The sequence below is a fragment of the Tympanuchus pallidicinctus genome, unplaced genomic scaffold (genome assembly GCF_026119805.1).
Source record: "Tympanuchus pallidicinctus isolate F22 unplaced genomic scaffold, pur_lepc_1.0 scaffold4, whole genome shotgun sequence".
Taxonomy (NCBI): domain Eukaryota; kingdom Metazoa; phylum Chordata; class Aves; order Galliformes; family Phasianidae; genus Tympanuchus; species Tympanuchus pallidicinctus.
Window position 1 is genome coordinate 47,173,431 of NW_026294758.1, and position 20,429 is coordinate 47,193,859.

At 37.5% G+C, this 20,429-nt stretch overlaps 1 protein-coding gene across 2 annotated transcripts in view; it reads left to right on the forward strand.

The window, feature by feature from the left end:
* Window positions 1-20,429, forward strand: part of GLIS3 (GLIS family zinc finger 3) — a 150,093-nt gene that overhangs the window by 35,289 nt on the left and 94,375 nt on the right. For both annotated transcript variants that reach the window (XM_052700934.1, XM_052700935.1), the window contains exons 2-3: window positions 4,006-4,213; window positions 8,836-9,961. In XM_052700934.1, coding sequence (XP_052556894.1) covers window positions 4,083-4,213; window positions 8,836-9,961 — 1,257 coding nt within the window. In that variant the 5' untranslated portion in view covers window positions 4,006-4,082. The remainder of the gene's footprint in view (window positions 1-4,005; window positions 4,214-8,835; window positions 9,962-20,429) is intronic.

A 20,429-nucleotide genomic window follows, 5' to 3' on the forward strand; every position in this document is an offset into this window, starting at 1 on the left:
CTACCTCCTGATCTAAATCTTTGCGTATAAGAAAAGAAACTAGTTATTTTGCTCATTTTTGCAATACTCTTTTCATGTGTTTTTCTCGGAATCTCCAGTGTCACACAAAACCTTCCAGTGTCCTTCGGAGATTTTCCCATTCATCTCCACTTAGGTGAATTCAAAACGTTAAGGAATTCCTAGTTGTCCTCCCACTGACCCAGACTTTTCAGGCTTCAGGTCTGGGGGATCCTCTAACATTATGTGCATGTAATGTCAAACGATGATCCAGGACCTAATCATTCTTCCTAGTCAAAACTATTCAAAACTTTTGAGCACATTTTATGACACCTTACCTTATACTGACCATTTCAAGTGTTCACACTGCTCCCGTTGAACTTTGTGCTGATTCAGATGTGGTCTGTACTCCTGCAGCTGGATCAAAGCCAGCATAAGCTTCGTGTCTTGTGCCCTGGCTTAACTCAATACACCTGTGATTGTCTGCTTGTCTCATCAAATTAGTATTGCTTGATGACCTACAGGGCACAGATGAGATATTGATGGTGATCTTGTAGCACATATACACCTCTAAAATTGTTGATAAAATGTTATGACTTTGTTAGCAGTAATCTTTCACTTTACGGTATCTGAATGGTGGGAACTGATAATAGGATCTTTCTTGATTTTCCCTCTTTTTTTTCCCTATAATTTTATGAATGGTCACCTTTTTTTCCCCATAAAAACAAATGCTTATCAATGACATAAAGAATGAAAACTTTTCATTGTGCTTCTGAACCAGAAAAATGCTTTGGCAAATGTTTATTAGGACCAGAGTTCTATATTAGTTCTGTCTATCATCCAGAAATAAAATCTAAAGTACTCTGTTTCTCATTTTTTTCCATTTCAGTGACAGCTAAGTGGACTATCTTTCGCTCTCATCCTGAGCATCACTGAAAGGGCTGGTTATACACTGATAATAAGAGCAAAACTGAAAGGAAAACTGGGATGTATTGAAGATACAATTATAACAGTACTGGATTGGCATTACTGCCAATTTTTTTCTTTTTTTTTTTTTTTTTTTTTTTTTGGAGGGTTTTTTCTAATATTTACATTCCAAGAAACTCATGTTTAATCATGTATAATTAATGACCTAATTTTGTGGTTGCAGATTGTCATTTGGATGGACTAGGTAACCAGTCCCAAATGAAAATCAGACAAGTACATAGACCATAGACTTTTCATTTCCTGAATATGATAAACTAGGTGTTGTAGTTACTATAAAAACCTGTAGAAAGTGGCTTTTGTGTGAAGGGCATTAGGTTGTCATCTAGGGAAGAATCAGAACATCTTTAGTCAAGTTAAACAGTAGTTTGCTATCTTACCTAAGCAGTAAACCCTACAAGCTTCCCAACTGTGTTTCAGTCTCAAAAACATTTAAATTTTCATAGAATCATAGAATAGTGTGCATTGGAACAGACCTTTAAGATCGTCTAGTTCCAACCCCTCTGCCTTCCACTAGACCAGGTTGCTCAAAACCCCATTCAGCCTGGCCTTGAATGCTTTCAGGGAAGAGGCATTCCCAGTGTCACTGGGCAACCTGTCCCAGTGTCTCACCACCCTCACAGTAAGGTATTTCTTCCTAAGAAATTCTTCTTTCAGCTTAAAGCCAATTCCGTCATCCTGTTGCTGCATTCTCTTATGATATGTCCCTCCCCAGCTTTCCTCAAGACCTCATTTCAAGTACTGAAAGACTGCTATAAAGTTTCCCTTGGAGCCTTTTCTTTTCCAGTCTGCCCCATCTCTTTTAGCCTGTCCTTGTAGGGGAGGTGCTCCAGCCCTCCATCATCTTTGTAGCCCCTCCTCTGGACATTCTCCAACAGCTCCATGTCATTGTTTTGGGGACCCCTGAACTGGATGCAGTACCTCAGGTAGGGTCTCATGAGAGCAGAGGAGCAGAATTGCCTCCTTCAAACTCCCAGTTATGCTTCTCTTGATGCAACCCAGGCTACGGTTGGCCTTTTAAGCTGCAGTTTTCTATATTATTGTAGCAAGTTTCACTGCCTTACATATGCTTTGACACAGGAGATCTTTGTCTCTAGACAGTGACAATACTTTTCTTAAAAACAGCTAACTCATAATGATAACTACATAATGTGCACACATACATAGGTGTATAGCACTGTGTATTTTGTGATGTGAACATGTCATGCTAAAATAATATGAGGAAGCATTCATATTATTACTAGGGTCAGCTTATGCTTTTTTTCTTAATTTTGCAGCTGGTTTCCTTTTAGCACCCTCTAGCATTGTGGAAACTATTACTGTGTAGCACTGATTCAGCTGCAATGAGTTCAAAATGCAAATTACTGCACAGAAAAGAAAATAAACTGCCTTCTCTTATTCTTTTGATTTAATTGAACATCTTTGTTGAAAACACAGAATAATTCCACAGAGATTAAAAGCTGCTTTTCTGATACCCCAAATGAAGTTAAACACAGTGCAAGGAATTCTGCGTGAATATTTTCCCTTGCAAGCATCCAGTCCTTCTAACTAAATTTCAGTTTAGGTTCCTAAATGTTGCTGTCATTCCTTATGCTTAATTTTTCACCTACATGCAACATTCTTAACTTACGTTTCTGAGTAGTAGCAGTGAGCAAGTTGTGTTTATTAAAAGGTGCTGACATATGTCATCCCAAGTACATTTGGGCAGTATATAATGTGATATATAATATACGTGTATATATAATGTGATCAACTTCTAACATCTTTAATGGACAGTTTGGTCTGAGGATCATGTATGTACTCCTTACATACTTGTGAGAAATCAGTGGTTTGTCAAACAGAAGAAGAAAATGAGAAAATAAAGACCTCCAAAACAGGTCTTGTTTTCCTTTTTAAAAATAGAAACCATCATCTGAAATTGCTACGGTGAACAATAGAATTTTAAGATAAACACATCTCCTTGGATGATGGAGGAGGGCTATGAATGTCTTAATGCACATCTTCATGGAGTTCTCAAGCAATCTGAAAACACTTGTGAAAAATGAGTGAGTTGTACAGCTATCCTGCTCTAGGTAGTAGTCTGAACAGAGAAGCTTCTAGAAATGAGAATTATCTAATTATTAACTTCCAAATATTTCAAATATGATGGAAATAATTATCTAATTTCAATTTATTTCCAATATCTATCCAGTCTCATATCATGTCCTAAATTTTAACTTTCCCATTTTTATGCATTTTAATTCAGGGGAATTAAGTCAGATCACATAGTACACAGAGCATTTAGCAGTTGTGTCCCACTTGCCAGCTACTCCTATATAATCATCCCATGCTAATGTGTAGCCACCAATTTTGAGTCATGGCAGCAGTGTCTGAGAGCAGATTGTGGTCTTCTAATGGAAATGCAGGATACCTTTCTGATTCAGCTCTAAGTCCTATCTCCATGCCTCTGTGGAATGTGGGGTTGCAGCTGTAGCTCTCTTCTGCCAGGAACACTATGCAGTATGTGCCTTTTGCCACACCAGACTTACCACAGGGGTAGCAATTTGCATGCATGCCCATAGTCCCCTTCCTTTTTTGATAGATAGTGTTAGGAGTGATGGAATGATTTTCAGTTTCTTGGAGCTGTGAGGTTCTGCACAATACAAGGTTGTTTTCCTGCAACCTCCTTTTGTTCTCATTCCATGGAGAAAGGTCTGTTACGATTTGGCAGTCCCTCAGTTGAGAGCAGATCTTGCTCCTAGAGTGTTTCTGTGGTGTTTTTTTCTGGTAGGTATCAATGATATCTAATTTTTTGCTCATGTACTTTAACATTTTGTAAATGTGCATCATTCATCAAATCTTATTGGGAGGATTGCTTTTTGTGTTTGGAGAAGTTTGTAAAATCCTTGTGTTGATCATCTGTTTCATTCTCCTCTGAAGATACTCAGTTCCAGTCATTATTCCTGTTGTACGGACACTTCGAGTTCTGTGACTTCATCATGTGCTCATGGTAGATGAATATTAACATGCCTTTTTTGCTTTTAGGAGGTCTTGGTTATGGATCCCAATGCAAGTCCATTGGAAAAAGCAGCTGCAGCAATCTAGTAATCAACAACAGTCCCATGACAGTTCAGCAGCTGGGACCTGTTTTGCCTCCTACTAGTCAAGTTTCAACAGCATGCAACCAGATCAGCCCTCGCTTACAGAGGTCTATGGATGTTTCCAGTCTGAGTATTCCTCCATCAGATACAAGGTCCTGAGTTAACTTTTTTCTTTTCAGTACTTAAAGAAGAGTTGCTTTTTTATTTTTTTTTTAATTTTCCTATCATTTAAATGGTAGCCTTTCTGATACAATGACCTAAATGTAGCTCTGTTATGTCATGGCGAGTTTAATTAAACTAAGTAAATCCATAATCACAGTGTTTTGGATAATTCATGTCAAGGAGGAAATGTGGCTAGAACTATTCTGTGCTTTATAGGGCTTTTTTCTTAGATGAAGACTTTTATAATCACCTAAGCATATTTTTGTACAGAAAAAAAAAAAAAAAAAAAAAAAAAAAAAAAAAAAAAAAAGCTGGAGACTGAAAATATTAAGGAGAAAGTAGAAGCACATCTTATGGGCAGTTACATATTTTAAGCTTACCATAACATTAAGAGTGTTATGCTGATGCTGACCAAGTGACAATAATGTCTGATAAAATAACTTCTAACGCTCCAATAACACTTTTCTTCTCTCATCAACCACATTTGCTTTCAAATCGTTTCAATCATTAACTTAATTGTATCAGTTCCCTATCTGCACTGCACGAGCAGTTGACAGCATATGTTCCATATACTCCAATAAATTTTGAGATTATAGCTATGGATACAACAGGCAAACATGAGTGAAGGGAAAACACTCATTGTTTAGTTGGCTTCCATACAGGTACAGTAAGCTCGGCCCTATACTTTAGTTAAAAATACAGTGAAAAAATAATCCTGAGTGTTATGTCAGAAACTATGCAGCCAGTTCTGTAGATGTGACTTGAGCAATAGTTGCCTCCTGAACCTAAAATATAACAGTTCTTGTTCACAAAAGATCTCTTATTCTCTAAACCCTATATATATATATAAAATATATAAAATATTTACATTTTACTATATCACTTTATTGAAAGCTAAGGAATGATCTTGAAATAATTAAAACTGTTATTATACAACTGGAAGAAAATCTTGCTACAATCTGTAATATTCTGGGACATGTTGGACTGGATGATCCTTGCAGGTCTCTTCTAGTTTGAGATATTCTGATCTGCTCTATTTCTGTCTCTTTAGTAGTGAAAACTGAGTCCTCTGGGACAATTTAGAAAATGAATTGTGCTTCCTTTATTAACGTGTTAGGAAAAACCACTCACTGCTAAGCTAATAAAAAATGACAGCTCCAGAAACATGCCTCTATGTCAGAATAGAAATAATAGAATGTAAATATCATTAGAGTATATTACCTACTTAATACTCGGAAGTTCTCAGTGTGCCTGCAGAGTTTGTTATATTTACATGAACGTATGGCTGTGTGTACTATGTCAACACTGAGTTATACGTTTTTATTTTAAAGAAACATTTACTAAGGGTGAACTGAAGTTGAAACTCTGGCAGAATTCAGGTTCTAGTGTTTCTAGAGTCTCTTTTAATGATTTATCAATGAAGACTTATAAAATCAGTTTGTCATACAAAGAATGTCTATTTCAGCGATTTTCCCCTCAATTTGGGGCAAAACAAGTTTTTAAGTTAGATTTTAATTTACAGATTGTGTAAACACTTAAAAAAAAAATTGTTTTAGCATTAAACTGCATTTGCCTAAGCTGGTTGTTTAAACTAACTTCATAATGTGTTACAGGCTGAGAGCCTTCTCTGCATTGTGCTTTTCAGGATGCATCATGACCTGTGCTCTGGTAATTCAATCCAAAACAGATTGTGGATTGAATTTACTCAAGACAAAATGACTTGCCTTGATTTTTCCTGATAGGCACAAGAAGGGAAAGTTTGCTAAACTACTGTTAACTACAATTAATCAGATTTTTGTATATACACCAGAAGTGATAAAATCTTCATCTTTTTTGAGTTTCTGACACACCTTTTCAGAGGAGTCAGTTATGTTGAATGTCATCAGATCTCTATGGACGTGATCTATAAGATAGCAGATATGTCTCTCCTATCTAGAAAAAATAAAGCACAACCTTTCTTACGGATTGTGGATTTTTGGAGAAATCATATTCCAGATTACAGTCTGATTGTAAGCCCTTTCTATTAAGTGGTGTGGAAGAATTTCACATGAACACCTGAGCAACAGCAAGCCTTTAAACAAATTAAACAGGAGATAGTTCATGCAGCAGCCCATGGGCCAGTCTGGGCAGCCAAGATGTGAAAAGAAAAAAGTGATCTACACTGCAGTTAGAGAGAATGCCCCTCTTAGAGCTCCTGTAGAAAGCAGCAGTGGAAGCTCAGGGTCATCCTCTAGTGTTTTGGGGTTGGGTATATAGAGGATCTGAAGTCCTCTACAGTCAACTGAGATACTGGCAGCATCTGAAGGGTTCTGATCTGCTTTGGAAGTGCTTGGTACTGAAGCATAACTGCTCTTGGTACTCTGACTGCTTGTGCTGCATTGGATATTCAAAGGGAGGGTCCCCTCCACACATCATGCAGCTGATGCTTTGTGGAGTAAATGAGCCACGCTGATCTGACAACTCAAGTTTTAGTAGGAAACCCCAGTCACCCAGGAATCTCAGAAGTAATCATGGAATAACCCAAAGGCAAAAATTTCAGAATATCTTTAGAGGAGGAGATAATGCATGCTGAAGAGTCCCCATTGTGTGTAGTGTGTGAATTGCCAGAGTGAGAAGCAATATGCCTTGTTCACTGATGAGCCTGCCATATCATAAGAAAACACTGGAGGTGGAAGGCTGCTATCTGATGTCCTATGTGACAAACAGCAGAAAATGCTGACAGAGAAGGTGAATTGAGATAATTTGCTGAAGACCATCCAGCTGGATTTAGATATTGCTGAATGTGAAAAGCAGACAATGTTCTACCTCCACACTGACTCACGTACTGTGGGAGATGGCCTGCAGTGATGTTTATAGCAATGGAAGTAGAACAACTGGCAGTACAGAGCTAAACCCATCTGGCCTGCGGCATTGCAGAAAGATATTGCTGCCCAGATGGAGAACGTGGTTGTGAAGGTATGTCACCAGATGCGCATATACCCAAGAATGCTACTGAAGAACATCAGAATAACCAGCAGATGGATTGGGCTGCTAGAATACAAGTGGCTGGGAGATTTGGGCTGGCAAAATGAGGATGAACTGTTTCTAGTGGGCCCAAAGGAATATTCTATACCATATGATATTATAGCAAACTAAAATTATAAGGAGAGTTTGCTGGAGGAGGTAACTTCTCTGTTTGTGATCTGTTGTGTTGACTGATGTTGATCCCTGGCTTCACCTACCAGTAATTCTGAAGTTAGGTGGTTTCACATATCTCCACTAAAACTGCAGTTAATTCAGACAGAGTTGTGGTGCAGACATAATATGCAGCTATGACCCTTAACAGAAGTGTCTCATGGATCCTTGTCTTGTGGACCCTTATCCCCTGAAGCAGAGTCTGTAAGAAAATTGTGTAGAACTCAGAAGCAACAGCAATATTACTTATCCTGAGTGAACTCAAAATTTGCTTACCTAGTATGAAGATAGTGAAGTATGTAGAATTTTTCTGTAAATGTGCTTGTTGTAACTCTGTATGTAGGAAGAAAGAGATGGGACTTATTTCTCCTTATCAAGAAAGAATTGAGATCTGTTTCTGATTGTTTTCTTCATGGTTCATAGTTTTTGTTCTATAAATTGCAAATCTGTGGTAATAAAATTATTATGTAAAAAACGTTATAAGTAACTGACTGTAGTATCTTACCTTTGTAAATAAGAATACATTATTCCTTGTCTGCATGACTGTCTTTGGATTTCTGCATGTAAATATTCAATATATTGTTTACTTAGAAATTTAAGAAATATTTTTAATATCTGGTATTTACAGTACCCATTACAACTTACTAGCTGTCATTTGAGAAGTTAATTTGACCTGAAATCTATGTATGATAGGAGAAAGTACTGCATTTTTTTTTATTTTTTTTTTTTTAAACCTGTTGGAGAGTTGCAGCATAAGCGAATTTCTTAGTCTTTCTGTGACAGGCCAACAATAACAGTAAGATTACACTTTTGTGAGAAAAAAACTGACTACTGACTTGAAAGGAAACACATCACAAAATAAAATTAAATAAACCCCTTCAGCTAGATCTTCTATGTTATTGATGTATTTTGTTTGTTTTCTATAGTTAGATATGTGATTCTGTGATTCTGTGATTCTGTGATAATCTGTACAATTTGAGCTATTTCTGTATTGAATAATATTTCTATGAATTACAATTGGCAAAGTCATAAAGGTTAAACATTTATTCTTTATTCAGTTTTCTTCCCTTTCTTTGCTAGCAAAAATAATAGACAGTCATGTCAAATCAGTGAGCTTCATACAAGGCAGGAACACAATGCTTTGGCTTCAGAAGACAAAACCCATTTACAGTTATATGAAGGTTTTAAAAAAAAATTAGTTAAAGTTCAATTATTAAGTGTCTTTTTACATATACACTGACTGTGTATACCTGTTTGTACATTAATGGAGAATGCAAAAATGTGAGTAACAGAAGTTAGGAAGAATTTATACATTGCTTTTCTTTAGTTTTAAGTGTGTATGAAGATGGAAGAACTACTCCACAGCAGTACATACACATTAAATTTGTACTGTTTAAGTGTCTAACTGCTTACTTAGTTTATTATGCCTTTGTTGCAGGTCACAGTTGTCACACAAGTCTCTGGACTCTACGACATCAAGCTTGTCAGAAAATCACTTGACTTTGACTGTTAAGCAAGAGTGGTCACATGTTTATGGGATACTTCATTCTCTTCCACTTGATCAAAGTTTACAAAATGGCAGTGTGCTGGGGGACTTACTAAATATTCAACCTGCACCATCTGTATCCAGTAACTGCATATCTAGTCCATTACCATCCAACCTACTTGGCATGGAAAATAGCCACTCCCCTAATCTTAGTGCTTGTCATTCCTTCTCCCAGTCTCAAGCTGCCCGCTCCAAAAAGAAAGCACTCTCTCTGTCTCCTCTGTCTGATGGCATTGGGATTGACTTCAATACAATCATTCGTACATCCCCTACTTCTTTAGTGGCCTATATCAACAGCTCCAGGACTTCACCAGCTAATGTTTCCCCACAGCCTGAGGTCTATGGGCATTTTCTGGGAGTGAGAGGCAGCTGTATACCCCAAAACTGCTCTGTTCCAGCTTACCACAAAGGACTTCTCATGGCTAATTGCAACATTGCCTTCCCAGAGTTTGTTGAGAATGGAGCTGGTGAGTACCAGCGAATGCAGCAGCTGGAGCAAGTTAGCCTGCAGACAGACATGATGACTAACATGGTGATCCAACAGGGCATGTTTCCCATGGACAGCCAAGCAGTGGATGCCCTGAAAAATGAACAATTAGATGACTTCTCAGGTCACACTATTGATATGCCTCCTCCACCCCCACTGCTGCCACCTACTCCACAAGGGCCACCACCACCATACCATGCTCACCAGCACCAGCTTCCTCAAAGTCTCCCTGGTCATGTGCACCCTCTGCAAATGCCTCCTTCTGCTTCAGACCCACAGCTCGAAGAAGATGGAGACCTGAATAATTTTAATGGCAAACATGGTTGTCGTTGGATTGATTGCAACATGCTATATGATCAGCAAGAAGAACTTGTGCGACACATTGAGAAGATTCATATAGACCAGAGGAAGGGAGAAGACTTCACGTGCTTCTGGGCAGGCTGTCCAAGAAGGCTCAAGCCATTCAATGCAAGGTATAAACTGCTGATTCACATGAGAGTTCACTCAGGAGAGAAGCCGAACAAATGCACAGTAAGTCTGAATTCTGCCTCTCTTACCCTTAAAAGACTACTACTTATAAGAACGCTCAGAAGTTGTAATTCTGCTTCTCATAGGTAATGCTAATGTGGGTTTTTTTTAGGTAATGTCTATGAATAAAGGTCTGCTCCATCTTTCCATCTAGAAAAGGAAGGTATTCTTTAAATTGATGTGTACTGACAGATAATGTTTGATTTTTTTTTTGTTTTTGTTTTTCTTAATTTAAAAAGCTTGTGGACTGCAGAAATGAGATGGTAAACTTCAAAATTTGAAGCTTAAATTATTGCCAGTCTCTGGAACTGCATGGATCACACACAGGAAAAAAGTGGTGCAGAATAAATGATATAATTTATCCCAAATACTATTGCATCATGTTATTCCTCCTTAACCTGTGTATTTTGTGTATTTTTTAGGGCAATAGCTTGTGTCATTACTAACAACAACAAAAAAAAAAAAAAAAAAAAAAAAAAAAAACAGACTCTAAGCTCTGTTGTGCTGAATACAGTAAGAAAAATGACATAGGATAAGTTCTCTGCTCAGATCTTCTAGTACTGAGCATTCAACCCCCAAAGATCTGCTAATCTGTCTGCTTTATTTAGAGATGCTACAAGCTAGTTTCCTGCATACATAATGGAAGATGATAACATAGCCAGGAAACTCTACCAATCAGCTGATGTTTGGACTCCAGTGAATCATCAGTTAACTCTCTAATTCAGATTCCTTGCTGGCTTTACACACAGGCTGCGTTTTAGATGACAATTAACTTACCTCACTAAGAGCACATTTGGTGCCAACAGAAAGTGCTCTCAGCAGTGCTGTTCCCAGTCCTTAGCACAACCTAAGGAAACGATGAATGTATTTTTTCTAGGAATAATTGCCGATCGTAACTTACTTGGAAAAAAAAAAGAAAAAAAAAAAAGTAGTCGCTATGAAATGTTGTAAAGTTCTGAAATGTAAGTTGGTGCAAAGAGTCTGATTTTGTGTTTGTCTCACTGACAATTCCATTCTTATGATTTCTGACTTATTCTAAAGGTTTGCTTATAAACTTAGAGGAATTTTTTTCTTTTATTTTTTAAATTTTAAAGTGCCAGTCTTTAGAGGGGAGCTATCATCTCAGACTTAACTCTTAAATTTAAAAGGTGAGGCAGAGGAAATGTCGTACGTGAGAGCTTGAATTCAGGTTCTCTACTCTCAGAATTTTTTAAAAAAAATCCAATATATTGCTTCTTTTTTTCTTGGGATGTGATGGACCATTAACTTCAATTCTTCCTCAGGTGATCCTTGTCAGATTTATGAGAAAAGAAACAGGGAGAAAAAGTACTTATCAGGAAACCATAAAACAGTTTTTTAAGGCAGTAGCACATAGGAAAAAACCTCAGAGAAAGACATCAGCAGATGAGTGAGAAGGGACAGCAATATGAAGAATGAGAGCAGAAACGGTGAAAGAACACTGAAGAAAGAGAAAATTACCTGAAATCAAAACTGAATGACAATGCCAGGGATGTGGTTTTAGAGCAGGTTTGTGTGAAGTAATGAAGAAATTGGGTGACTCACAAAGCCATAACATTCTTTTGCATAACTTCTATTCTACATTTTCAGACATCTCTGGTTGGTTGGTGGCTGAACTTGTCAGAAAGAGAGTAAATAAATTGTGAAGTTTTCCATTTGCTGACAGAAAGACCTAATGGTATCTGATGGGAAAACAGGAAACACAAGTTGTTATATACTCACAACAGAAACAAACAGAAGCCGTTCATGGAAAACGTGATTCTATTAAAAAAATGTATATAGAGGAAAGGAAGTGAGAAGGACAGACAAGACAACCAGTTATAATGATTGTGCTGTGCATTACTGTATTACTACTTTAGAAAGGAAGTCTGGATTTAAAGCAGTGGTAAACACACTAACAGTTTTTGTTCAGGTGCTTGACACTGATTTCCTGAGGGTTATAGGTTTAATTAATACTTCTAACATGCTATGGAAAACTTTCCAGGCATCCAAATCTAATGGCTTACATGAAAATATGGGCTTTTGAATGTTGAGAATCGTGCATTATAGAATAGTTGTTGGATTATTTGTAGTGAATAAGTAGGAGATGGTAAAATACTTGTTAGTGCTTCTGTTTGCACTTTTTAAATACCTTGTGAGAAAAATGCAGATATATGCTGAAGTGTTTAGAGGTACTAAGGTATTCTTGATTTACAGCAACACTCATGTTTTGCTTAATATGTTTTTACTCCTACTTAGGAGGATGTAAGTGACAATATGTAAAGAGATCAAGCAGAAGGTTTGGTCTTGTGCGTTTTTATAGAGTGCATTACACCAAATTACAGAATCACAGAACTGTAAGGTTTGGAAGGGGCCTCCAGAAACTCCAAACCCCTGCAAAGCATGCCTCGTACAGCAGGCTGCACAGGCAGGCATCCAAGTGGGTCTTGAATATCTCCAAAGAAGGAGAATCCATAACCTACCTGGGTAACCTGTTCCAGTGCTCCGTCACACTCACTGTGAAGAAGTCCCTTTGCATATTGGTGTGGAACTTCCTATGCTCTAGTTTATGACCGTTTCCCCTTGTTCTGTCCCCACAGACCACTGAAAAGAGGTTGGCCATGTCTCTTTGACTCACACATGTAAGATATTTATAAACATTAATTAGATCCCCTCTTAGTCTTTTTTTCTCAAAGTTGAACAGACCCAGGTCACCCAGCCTTTCAATTGCATAGCAGTTGTCTTCCAGACTTCAGTGAGGTTCTTTCAAGCAGAACCCAGCAGCCAGGAATGATTCCTCAGTGATACCATTAATTTCACTGACAAATCTTGAATGCATTTTTTATACGTACATCTAAATCTTCAACCAGAATAGCCTGAAGAATGTAAGGAATACAAGAATCAGCTTGAATTCTCTTTCTTTGCATTTGTCTTGATTAGCTGAGATGGCATTGTGGAGATACTGAAAGCTTGTGTGTTTTTGAAGGTACAGATAAATTGCAAGGTAGATTTCCAAAGGACTTGGATGATGTAAGGATTAAGCACTGTCTGGAGTGTAGTCATAGTGGACTCTCCATACAGGGAAGCTTCTTGGACAAGTGCGTTACCAATTCAGCCAGTGCAGTGGAGTCCTTTTTTACAGTTCCGTAATTGCTGTTGATCTTGTGTTTACAGTGCTTAAATAGTTGCTGAAGATATTTTTCTGAGCAGTCCTGCTTTGAAACTGGAAAGTCTTTCTGCAGGTAATTATTGTAAGGGAATAAACTGAGTCTGCAGGTTACTGAGCTAACTGAGAGGGAAATTTAGGAAGGGGAGCTGGTGAAGTTCCATGACTATTTTGTCTAGAGCTGCCAAGGGACTCAGTCAGCTCTGCTAAGTACATCTGAGATTGCTAAATATTGGAAGAGCCATATGGCAGTTGTTTTTTATATCATCTTTATCTTCTCCGAATGCTTGTTTCTCTTGTCTCTTGAAGACAGTTTTGAGTTACATTTGGTACTTTCTTACCACTCTTTTATAGGTATATAAGATATATAGCGACTTTACTCCATGAGCATTCAGCTGTGGAGAACTAACAAGCATCATTACAAAGTTCAACATCACAAGTAAATCATTTCAAGAGATGTAACCATAATAAAAATTCCTTTTCAAAAGCTGTTTCTGCAAGACATGTTGAAATGTTATGAGTGCCTGATATGAAGAATGGTAATAAATAATTACTTTCCCGGTCTTTTTCCCCTCTTTGAATGCTTTCTATTGGTCATGAGCTGAACAAGCTCAAGAAAGAGATGACAATATGCCTTTATGAGTGCTCTTTGTTTATTTCTATAAACATATTCAAACAAAACTAAATTGCTTTCATTCTTTTCTATATTGGTTACTGTTCAATATTTGCAGAGTTGCCTCCAAGAACGATCAGAGGTAAGCATCATGCAATGACAGTATTTTTCTTCAAGGTCTGTCATATTGGTGGATGTATTTTACTAGTAGTGTTTTGATTTCTGTTTTAAGAAGTTACAGTTATGTAAACAAGCATATCTGGGCCAACAGTAAAAAATCATTGATTCTAATTAGGATTTATCACATAATGGAAAAAGACAAGGCTCCTTTTGTTCTGTGAAAAGCCTGCTTTGCCTGCTTGCAAAAATGCATGGATTTCTTTCCAATGGCTTTACATAATTGGTATGACAGAGTCTCACTTCTGTAATCTTACAGTTTCAAGTGATCAGACACACTTGTCGAACCTTGTTTAGAGGAGTTGATGGTAATCTGTTAGAGAAGTTGGTAGAAATCTGCTTTGTTTAGAGAAGTGGGCTTATATACACACTGAATATACACTGAATTAAGAAATATTTTTGTTGAAGCTGCTGAGATTATTAAGAGTACTTTTTTGAAACAAGACACTGTTGTAAAACAAGGCTGCTGATCTCTGGCTGATTGGCCAAGACCCCTGCCTTTTGACTGTCTGGGCAAACATGATCTGAATCCATGGTACTTGTTAAGGGTATAAGCTGCTAAGCTGTGGCACTGGTTTTCCTTCTTCAGCAGTGGAACAGGCCCATTTTGGAATAACTTGTCAAAGAAAGAGACATATAGATTAAGCGAGTGCTATAAAAATCATTGTAATTGAAATAACAGTCTAAGCAATGATTGAAAATCTACAAGCATATTATCATTTAAACTTAGAATGTTAAACTCAGTTAGATCAGTATTTGTGGAGCATGCACTGAGCACATGGCATTTCAGTGAGTCAGTAGAGAGCTTGGTTCCAATTAAGAGTGAACTATCTGCAAGATTGTCAATGTGTTATAATTGCAGTTAGGTTTTTAAAATTTTATCTGTTTTGTTTTTGTGAGATGTAATGTTTCCTCTGATGGCAGAAGCCTGCTGTTTCTGATTCTGGTTGCTACAGAAAGGCCAATGAATGCAAAAGTAATCTCAAGTCCTGAGACTGTATCATCATACATCTTGAAAAATTGATTCTTGATTAAGACCTCTTCAGAACTGCGTCTTCAGCCTTCATACCTGAACCGATGGAAAACTTCAGAGTTCATTTTTTAATTTGTTTTATGCTCATATGTGCTAGATACAATAGTGGTCATATGTTGAAGGTAGTTTTTGCAAGATTTAGAGGCTAGCAGAAAGGGACATTGCATGACAGATTCTTAGACTTCACCTGGGTAGATTTTGCAGGATCCTTTTTTTGCATGATCTAAGATGAAATGAGTACCTGACTCTGTCACCATAGGTTCTTGCAGAGAAGATAATGCTCATTGTTACTGTAGTTATTGCTTACGTTGTATGGTGACAGATTCTTCACTACCTCAGGCTGAAATGGTATCCAGTCAGCAAGGAAACAATAGTTTCTGAATACCTCAATAGTTTCTGAAGCAGAGAGAGACACAGGCTGAAGCAAATTGAATAAAGAGAATCCTTGATTGTTTCTAGGAAGGAGAACCTTGTTCTTCCAGCCATTGGAGATTTCAATGATTGTAAAGTTCTGACACAATTTCAGCTCAAGATGTTAGGATCTTTTGATGAGCAACAAAAGATGAAAGCAAGATTTAACAAGGGTGAATGATTATGGGAAGTTGCTCCAGGAAAAAATACCTTTATGAAGGAGGGAGAGTGAGGCTAAACTGCACTCTATTTATACTTCCAGAAAATGAGAAGACCTACAACGTTCTGTTTCTCTCCATCCTGATCTTGATATACTGCTTCTTCATTCAAGATTCTTCAATATAACAGATAACATGCAACTTGTAATGTCTTAGAGCATACAGAGCAGGGTTGCAGTAGGGTGAGGCAGATGCATGTTCTCTTTTAGATGTAGTGGGGGAATTAAGGGTTAGATGTGAGTATAGGGAATGTGTCTGGCAGAGTACAGAGAGAGAATATTTCTGTTACAGAAAATGCTGGTGGCAGAGACTGGAAACAGATGCTGTGGTGTGTCTTAGGCACCTGGGTGAGGAGTTTCTTGCTGCTGCAGTGTTTTTCTGGGAAAGAGGAGAAAGGAAATAGGTACAGAAGAAAATCAAGCTGTCAGGCATTATGTCATTCTTGATTATGATAATATACTAGTTTTGGCAATTTTTGCTGTATGCTTACCTTACTTTGAATTTGAAATTGTTTTCCAATTAGTTTTCAATTTTCAACCTTTAAAATTAGGTTTAAGTCAACTAGCATTATTTGCTTACACTAAAGATATCTCACCATGATCCTTGCAAAATTCTGTGAGATGGGAGCAGAGGTGGGAGCAGTCCACAACACCAACTATGGATTTGTGGCATTTGGATCTATCCAAGGTTGCATCAGTAACATCAGATTTTAGGCAGAATCAGCTTACCTCTTTCTGTGTAAGACTATACAGATACAGTAAGTGATCCCAAGAGCTTAAATGAACTAGTGGAATGAGCCATATCAACAACCATGGTCATCTATACTAAGCTTTCAAAAAAAATCATGAATTTAATTACTCCATTTTACATGTAGAATAACTACTGGGAAAGACACAATAAATGTTTTTTGATGGTTTAGAATCTGACTAGTTTGGATATATGTTTAACATATGGTACTATGTATTCCGAGAGTTTTCACTATTATTGAAAAATTTTTTTTTCTAAAAAAAGAAAAAATTACTTACTAAGAATCTCTCTGGATGGTAAAAGTACATTGAAGTAAATAGCTCGATGTCTTCCGGCTTTTGAGATACTCTTGTGGTTCCTTGTATTAACTCACTCAGGATTCTGGCTTGCCTCTTCAATGGGCTTTCCAGAAATTGGATGCTCTCCTTTTAAATATGAAGCTTGTTCTCCTTGTCTTTCCATACAAATGCTTGCGTTAGACTCATGAGAAAATTGCAAATCACATTCTTAGTTTAAAAGTTGTTTAAAATCTGTTCTGTTTTGATTTGCTTCACAAGATGTATATAGATGGATGTACAGAAATTTGAGAATTAACTTTTAGGAAAGCTCAAATTTCTTTGCTGTGAGATAACTGTTTTGTAAAGCAAGCTAGTTATATCTTCTTCCTCAGACTTGGCTACTGGACAAGTATATGGTCTTCTTGGTTTGTGGTAATAAAAATACAACAGCCTTAGTGTGGATGCCATTTGGTTTAAGTGGTGATATTTCAGAATATCCACATTTGGAGAAAAGCAGACTTTTCTGAGTTTTAATAATTGTATCACCTATCATATGGATGACAGAACATTAATTAGATTGCTAGAGGTGTACTGAAAAGTAATTCAGTTGTCAGACACTAATTGTTTCACAGAAATAACAGATTTCTTTTGGGAAACTTGGATAATTAATAAATATTAGAACAGAAACTAAGTCTCAAGTATCTCCATATCCTGTATGAATAACCAAAGCTGATTGTACTAGAACTGTGAACAAGTATCTCACTTGCTAAACTTGCATTGAAATTCCAGTTGGCAACTGCAGCTGTACATTTTAAATAATGCCAAAATAACAGAACAGAAAATACTTTCCTCTAGTTTGACTTTTCTAATAAAAATGATTGTTCTGCTTGACAAAATCTTTCTTTTTTCAGAATAAATACTTCTTAATAATTTATTAAGAAATTAAACCAAATTCTCTTATTTTTTATTTTTTCTTAAACATACTATCAATAATACAAAACATCATTTCTTAACTGTGAAAGCTTTCCTAGTATTGCTGTACAAATCCATTATATGGTAATCTTTTAAAATGCACTCTGTGTTGAATTGTAAGTAGAAAGAGATACCTCTGTGTATCAAAGACTGATGACCTCTCAAACAGACAACAAAACCTGACTTCTCACATTGGGCAGGAGACCATTACTAGGAATGAATGCAGCACAAGTTAAGTGGCTTTTCCTCACCAATAGTAACTGTGAAACACAGCTGATGCTGAGGCAGTAGTGATTGCTGACGTTTTCCAAAGGTATGTCTGTATTTTATTATGTCTGTGGAAAGAAATGTAAAGGGAGGTATTTGCAATCAGTTAACTGACTTAATTGCTCTCTTTGAGAGCAATTTGTTTGCTTGATTCTGTTGCCAGATGTTCTGTCCATGTACAAACTACTTTTTTTTGTGATTAAAGAGACATAGCTGATGAAGCAATTTATTACATTACTGTGGTGTAAAGTGCATTCATCTTGCTCAAGGAAAACTTTTGTACCTTTTCCTTTGTTTGAATCATTCTTCTGATTTTGCAGTAATTGTTGTCTGTGAATAAGATCACTGAATGGCATGTCAGCTTAATTATGGTGGCTCTCAAACTGAACTGCTCTGACTCACAAACAGGAATCTAGTTAGATAAGTTAGAGATGCACACTGAGAAATGCTCAGTTCTTTGCAGCAAGGTGCTGTGGGAAGATGGTCCTCCTCTGCTCCAGTCAGCTGCTGCTTGTGATATGCAACAGGATAGAGCAGCTTGAAGGATGGACCATAAGGGATGGTTTTTAGCCTGGGCAAGACATGGCAATTTAAGCATTTGGAGATTTTAAGCTATTTTAAACACTTTGGAAATGAAAAGGAGTGATGGGAATGTGTAGGTCAGGTTGATGACTGGACTTTATCTCAAATGCTTTTTCCAGTCTTTGTGATTCTGTGTTTCTACCCCTCCTGAAAAGTTGTGTAAGGATACCAAGATGTGTACCCTCGAACGCACTTGTTAGTGACAATTGCTTGCCCATTAGGAACAGTGAAGTATCAGAAATAGTTCCAAGCACTAAAGAGAATGGTAATAATGTCTACCCATCAGGTTAAAGTTTGCTTCTTAATGAAAGGCATAAGCAGGTGATGCTCTTCTCTCCAGGGTACCATCGGTTGAAAACAACCATACTATAACTATGTCAGGACACGTATAATTCAATGCATCATTGCTTCAAAGTCTTAGATCTTTCTGCAGCTGAATGATGTGTTCCATATATGAATTCCGTTTCCAGTGAGAGGCAGTTCCCTGTTCTAGTGATCTCTGCTTCCTTTTAAACTCTGTGTTTTACCAAAGTGACATCTGCGTATCTCATAGATCAGACTGCTGTGTGCTTCTATACTATAATAACTGACTTTATTTTGCACTTCAAAGACTTTTTGCAGGAGTACTTATCTACACAAACATCTGGTGGCTCTAATAAAGGATGTCAGAATACAGAGGAAAGCAGAATTCAGCAAGAAACAATATTTTTTCATGCACTGCTGAGTAGATACATCAGCAAACTTTATTGTTTTTTCTTGTAGTCTTGCAGATTATTTAGATTTAAGCAGAATTAACTTAGGTGCTCTTAAATTCAGAGGAGCTGATAGAAAACTGCTTTTTTTTTTTTTCAATAAGAAATAAGATTCAATTATAATATTGTCACTAAAATTAAAATACTTGAAATGTCTGGAAAGTTCCGAGAGGCAGCAGGCAGGCAGTTTAGTGTCAAAAGTCTTTCCAGGTACAAGTCAAAGGCATGATCAGAATTAATCACTGCCAAGATCAAAATAGGCCAAGAAATGCAGTGTTTCAAAATTTGTATCAAGAACATTCAGTGCCCTATGGCTGAGACCACCAATCAGAGTTAACTGTGCTATAAATTTGGATCTGTGTTGGAATGGATACCTATACACGCCGTAAGCAAATGTTTAAAAAACAATAACTTGAGCAGAACAGTCTGAGCTACTGATTGCTGTCCAAGGGAGGATGGATACTGATACTGGCTGAAAAAGGATCAGGACTGAGTGGTAACAAGAAGCTGTATCCTCAGTGCTGTATCCTAGGGCCTGTATCCTTTTGTTCCAGGATACTCTTTTGGCTACATAGCCTTCCTTTTCACATCCTGGAATATTAATTTATCATAGCACAGCTGTGGCCAGCTATGTATTGGTCATGTCATCGAGGCTGGTCTGTTCTTAATTTAAAAAGGGACTTTGCCATGTGACATTTTGTAATTGATTGCCTGGCTGGGATAGATAAAAGATCTTCTTAATACATTCTAAGTTTTACATTCTAAGATGGTGAAGGGCCTGGATAATCTCTCCTATGAGGAAAGGCTGAGTGAACTGGGTCTGTTTAGCCTGGAGAAAAGAAGAAAAGAAGACTGAGAGGGGACCTGATACAGGTCTACAAATATCTAAGGTGTGGGGGGCAGAATGGAGAGGCCAGACTGTTTTCAGTGGTGAGTGGAGACAGGACAAGGGGAAACGGCTGGAAATTGCAGCATAGGAAGTTCTGCACAAACATGCACAAGAACTTCTTTACAGTGAGGGTGACGGAGCACTGGAACAGGCTGCCCAGGGAGGTGGTGGAGTCTCCTTCTCTGGAGATGTTCAAGACCTGCCTGGATGCCTACCTGTGCGACCTGCTGTAGGGAACCTGCTTTGGCAGGGGGGTTGGACTCGATGATCTCTGGACGTCCCTTCCAACCCCTACAATTCTGTGATTCTGTGATTTTGTAAGTTTTCTGTCTAACTTCCATATTGTCCTCAAGTTGTTGGGATGTTTAA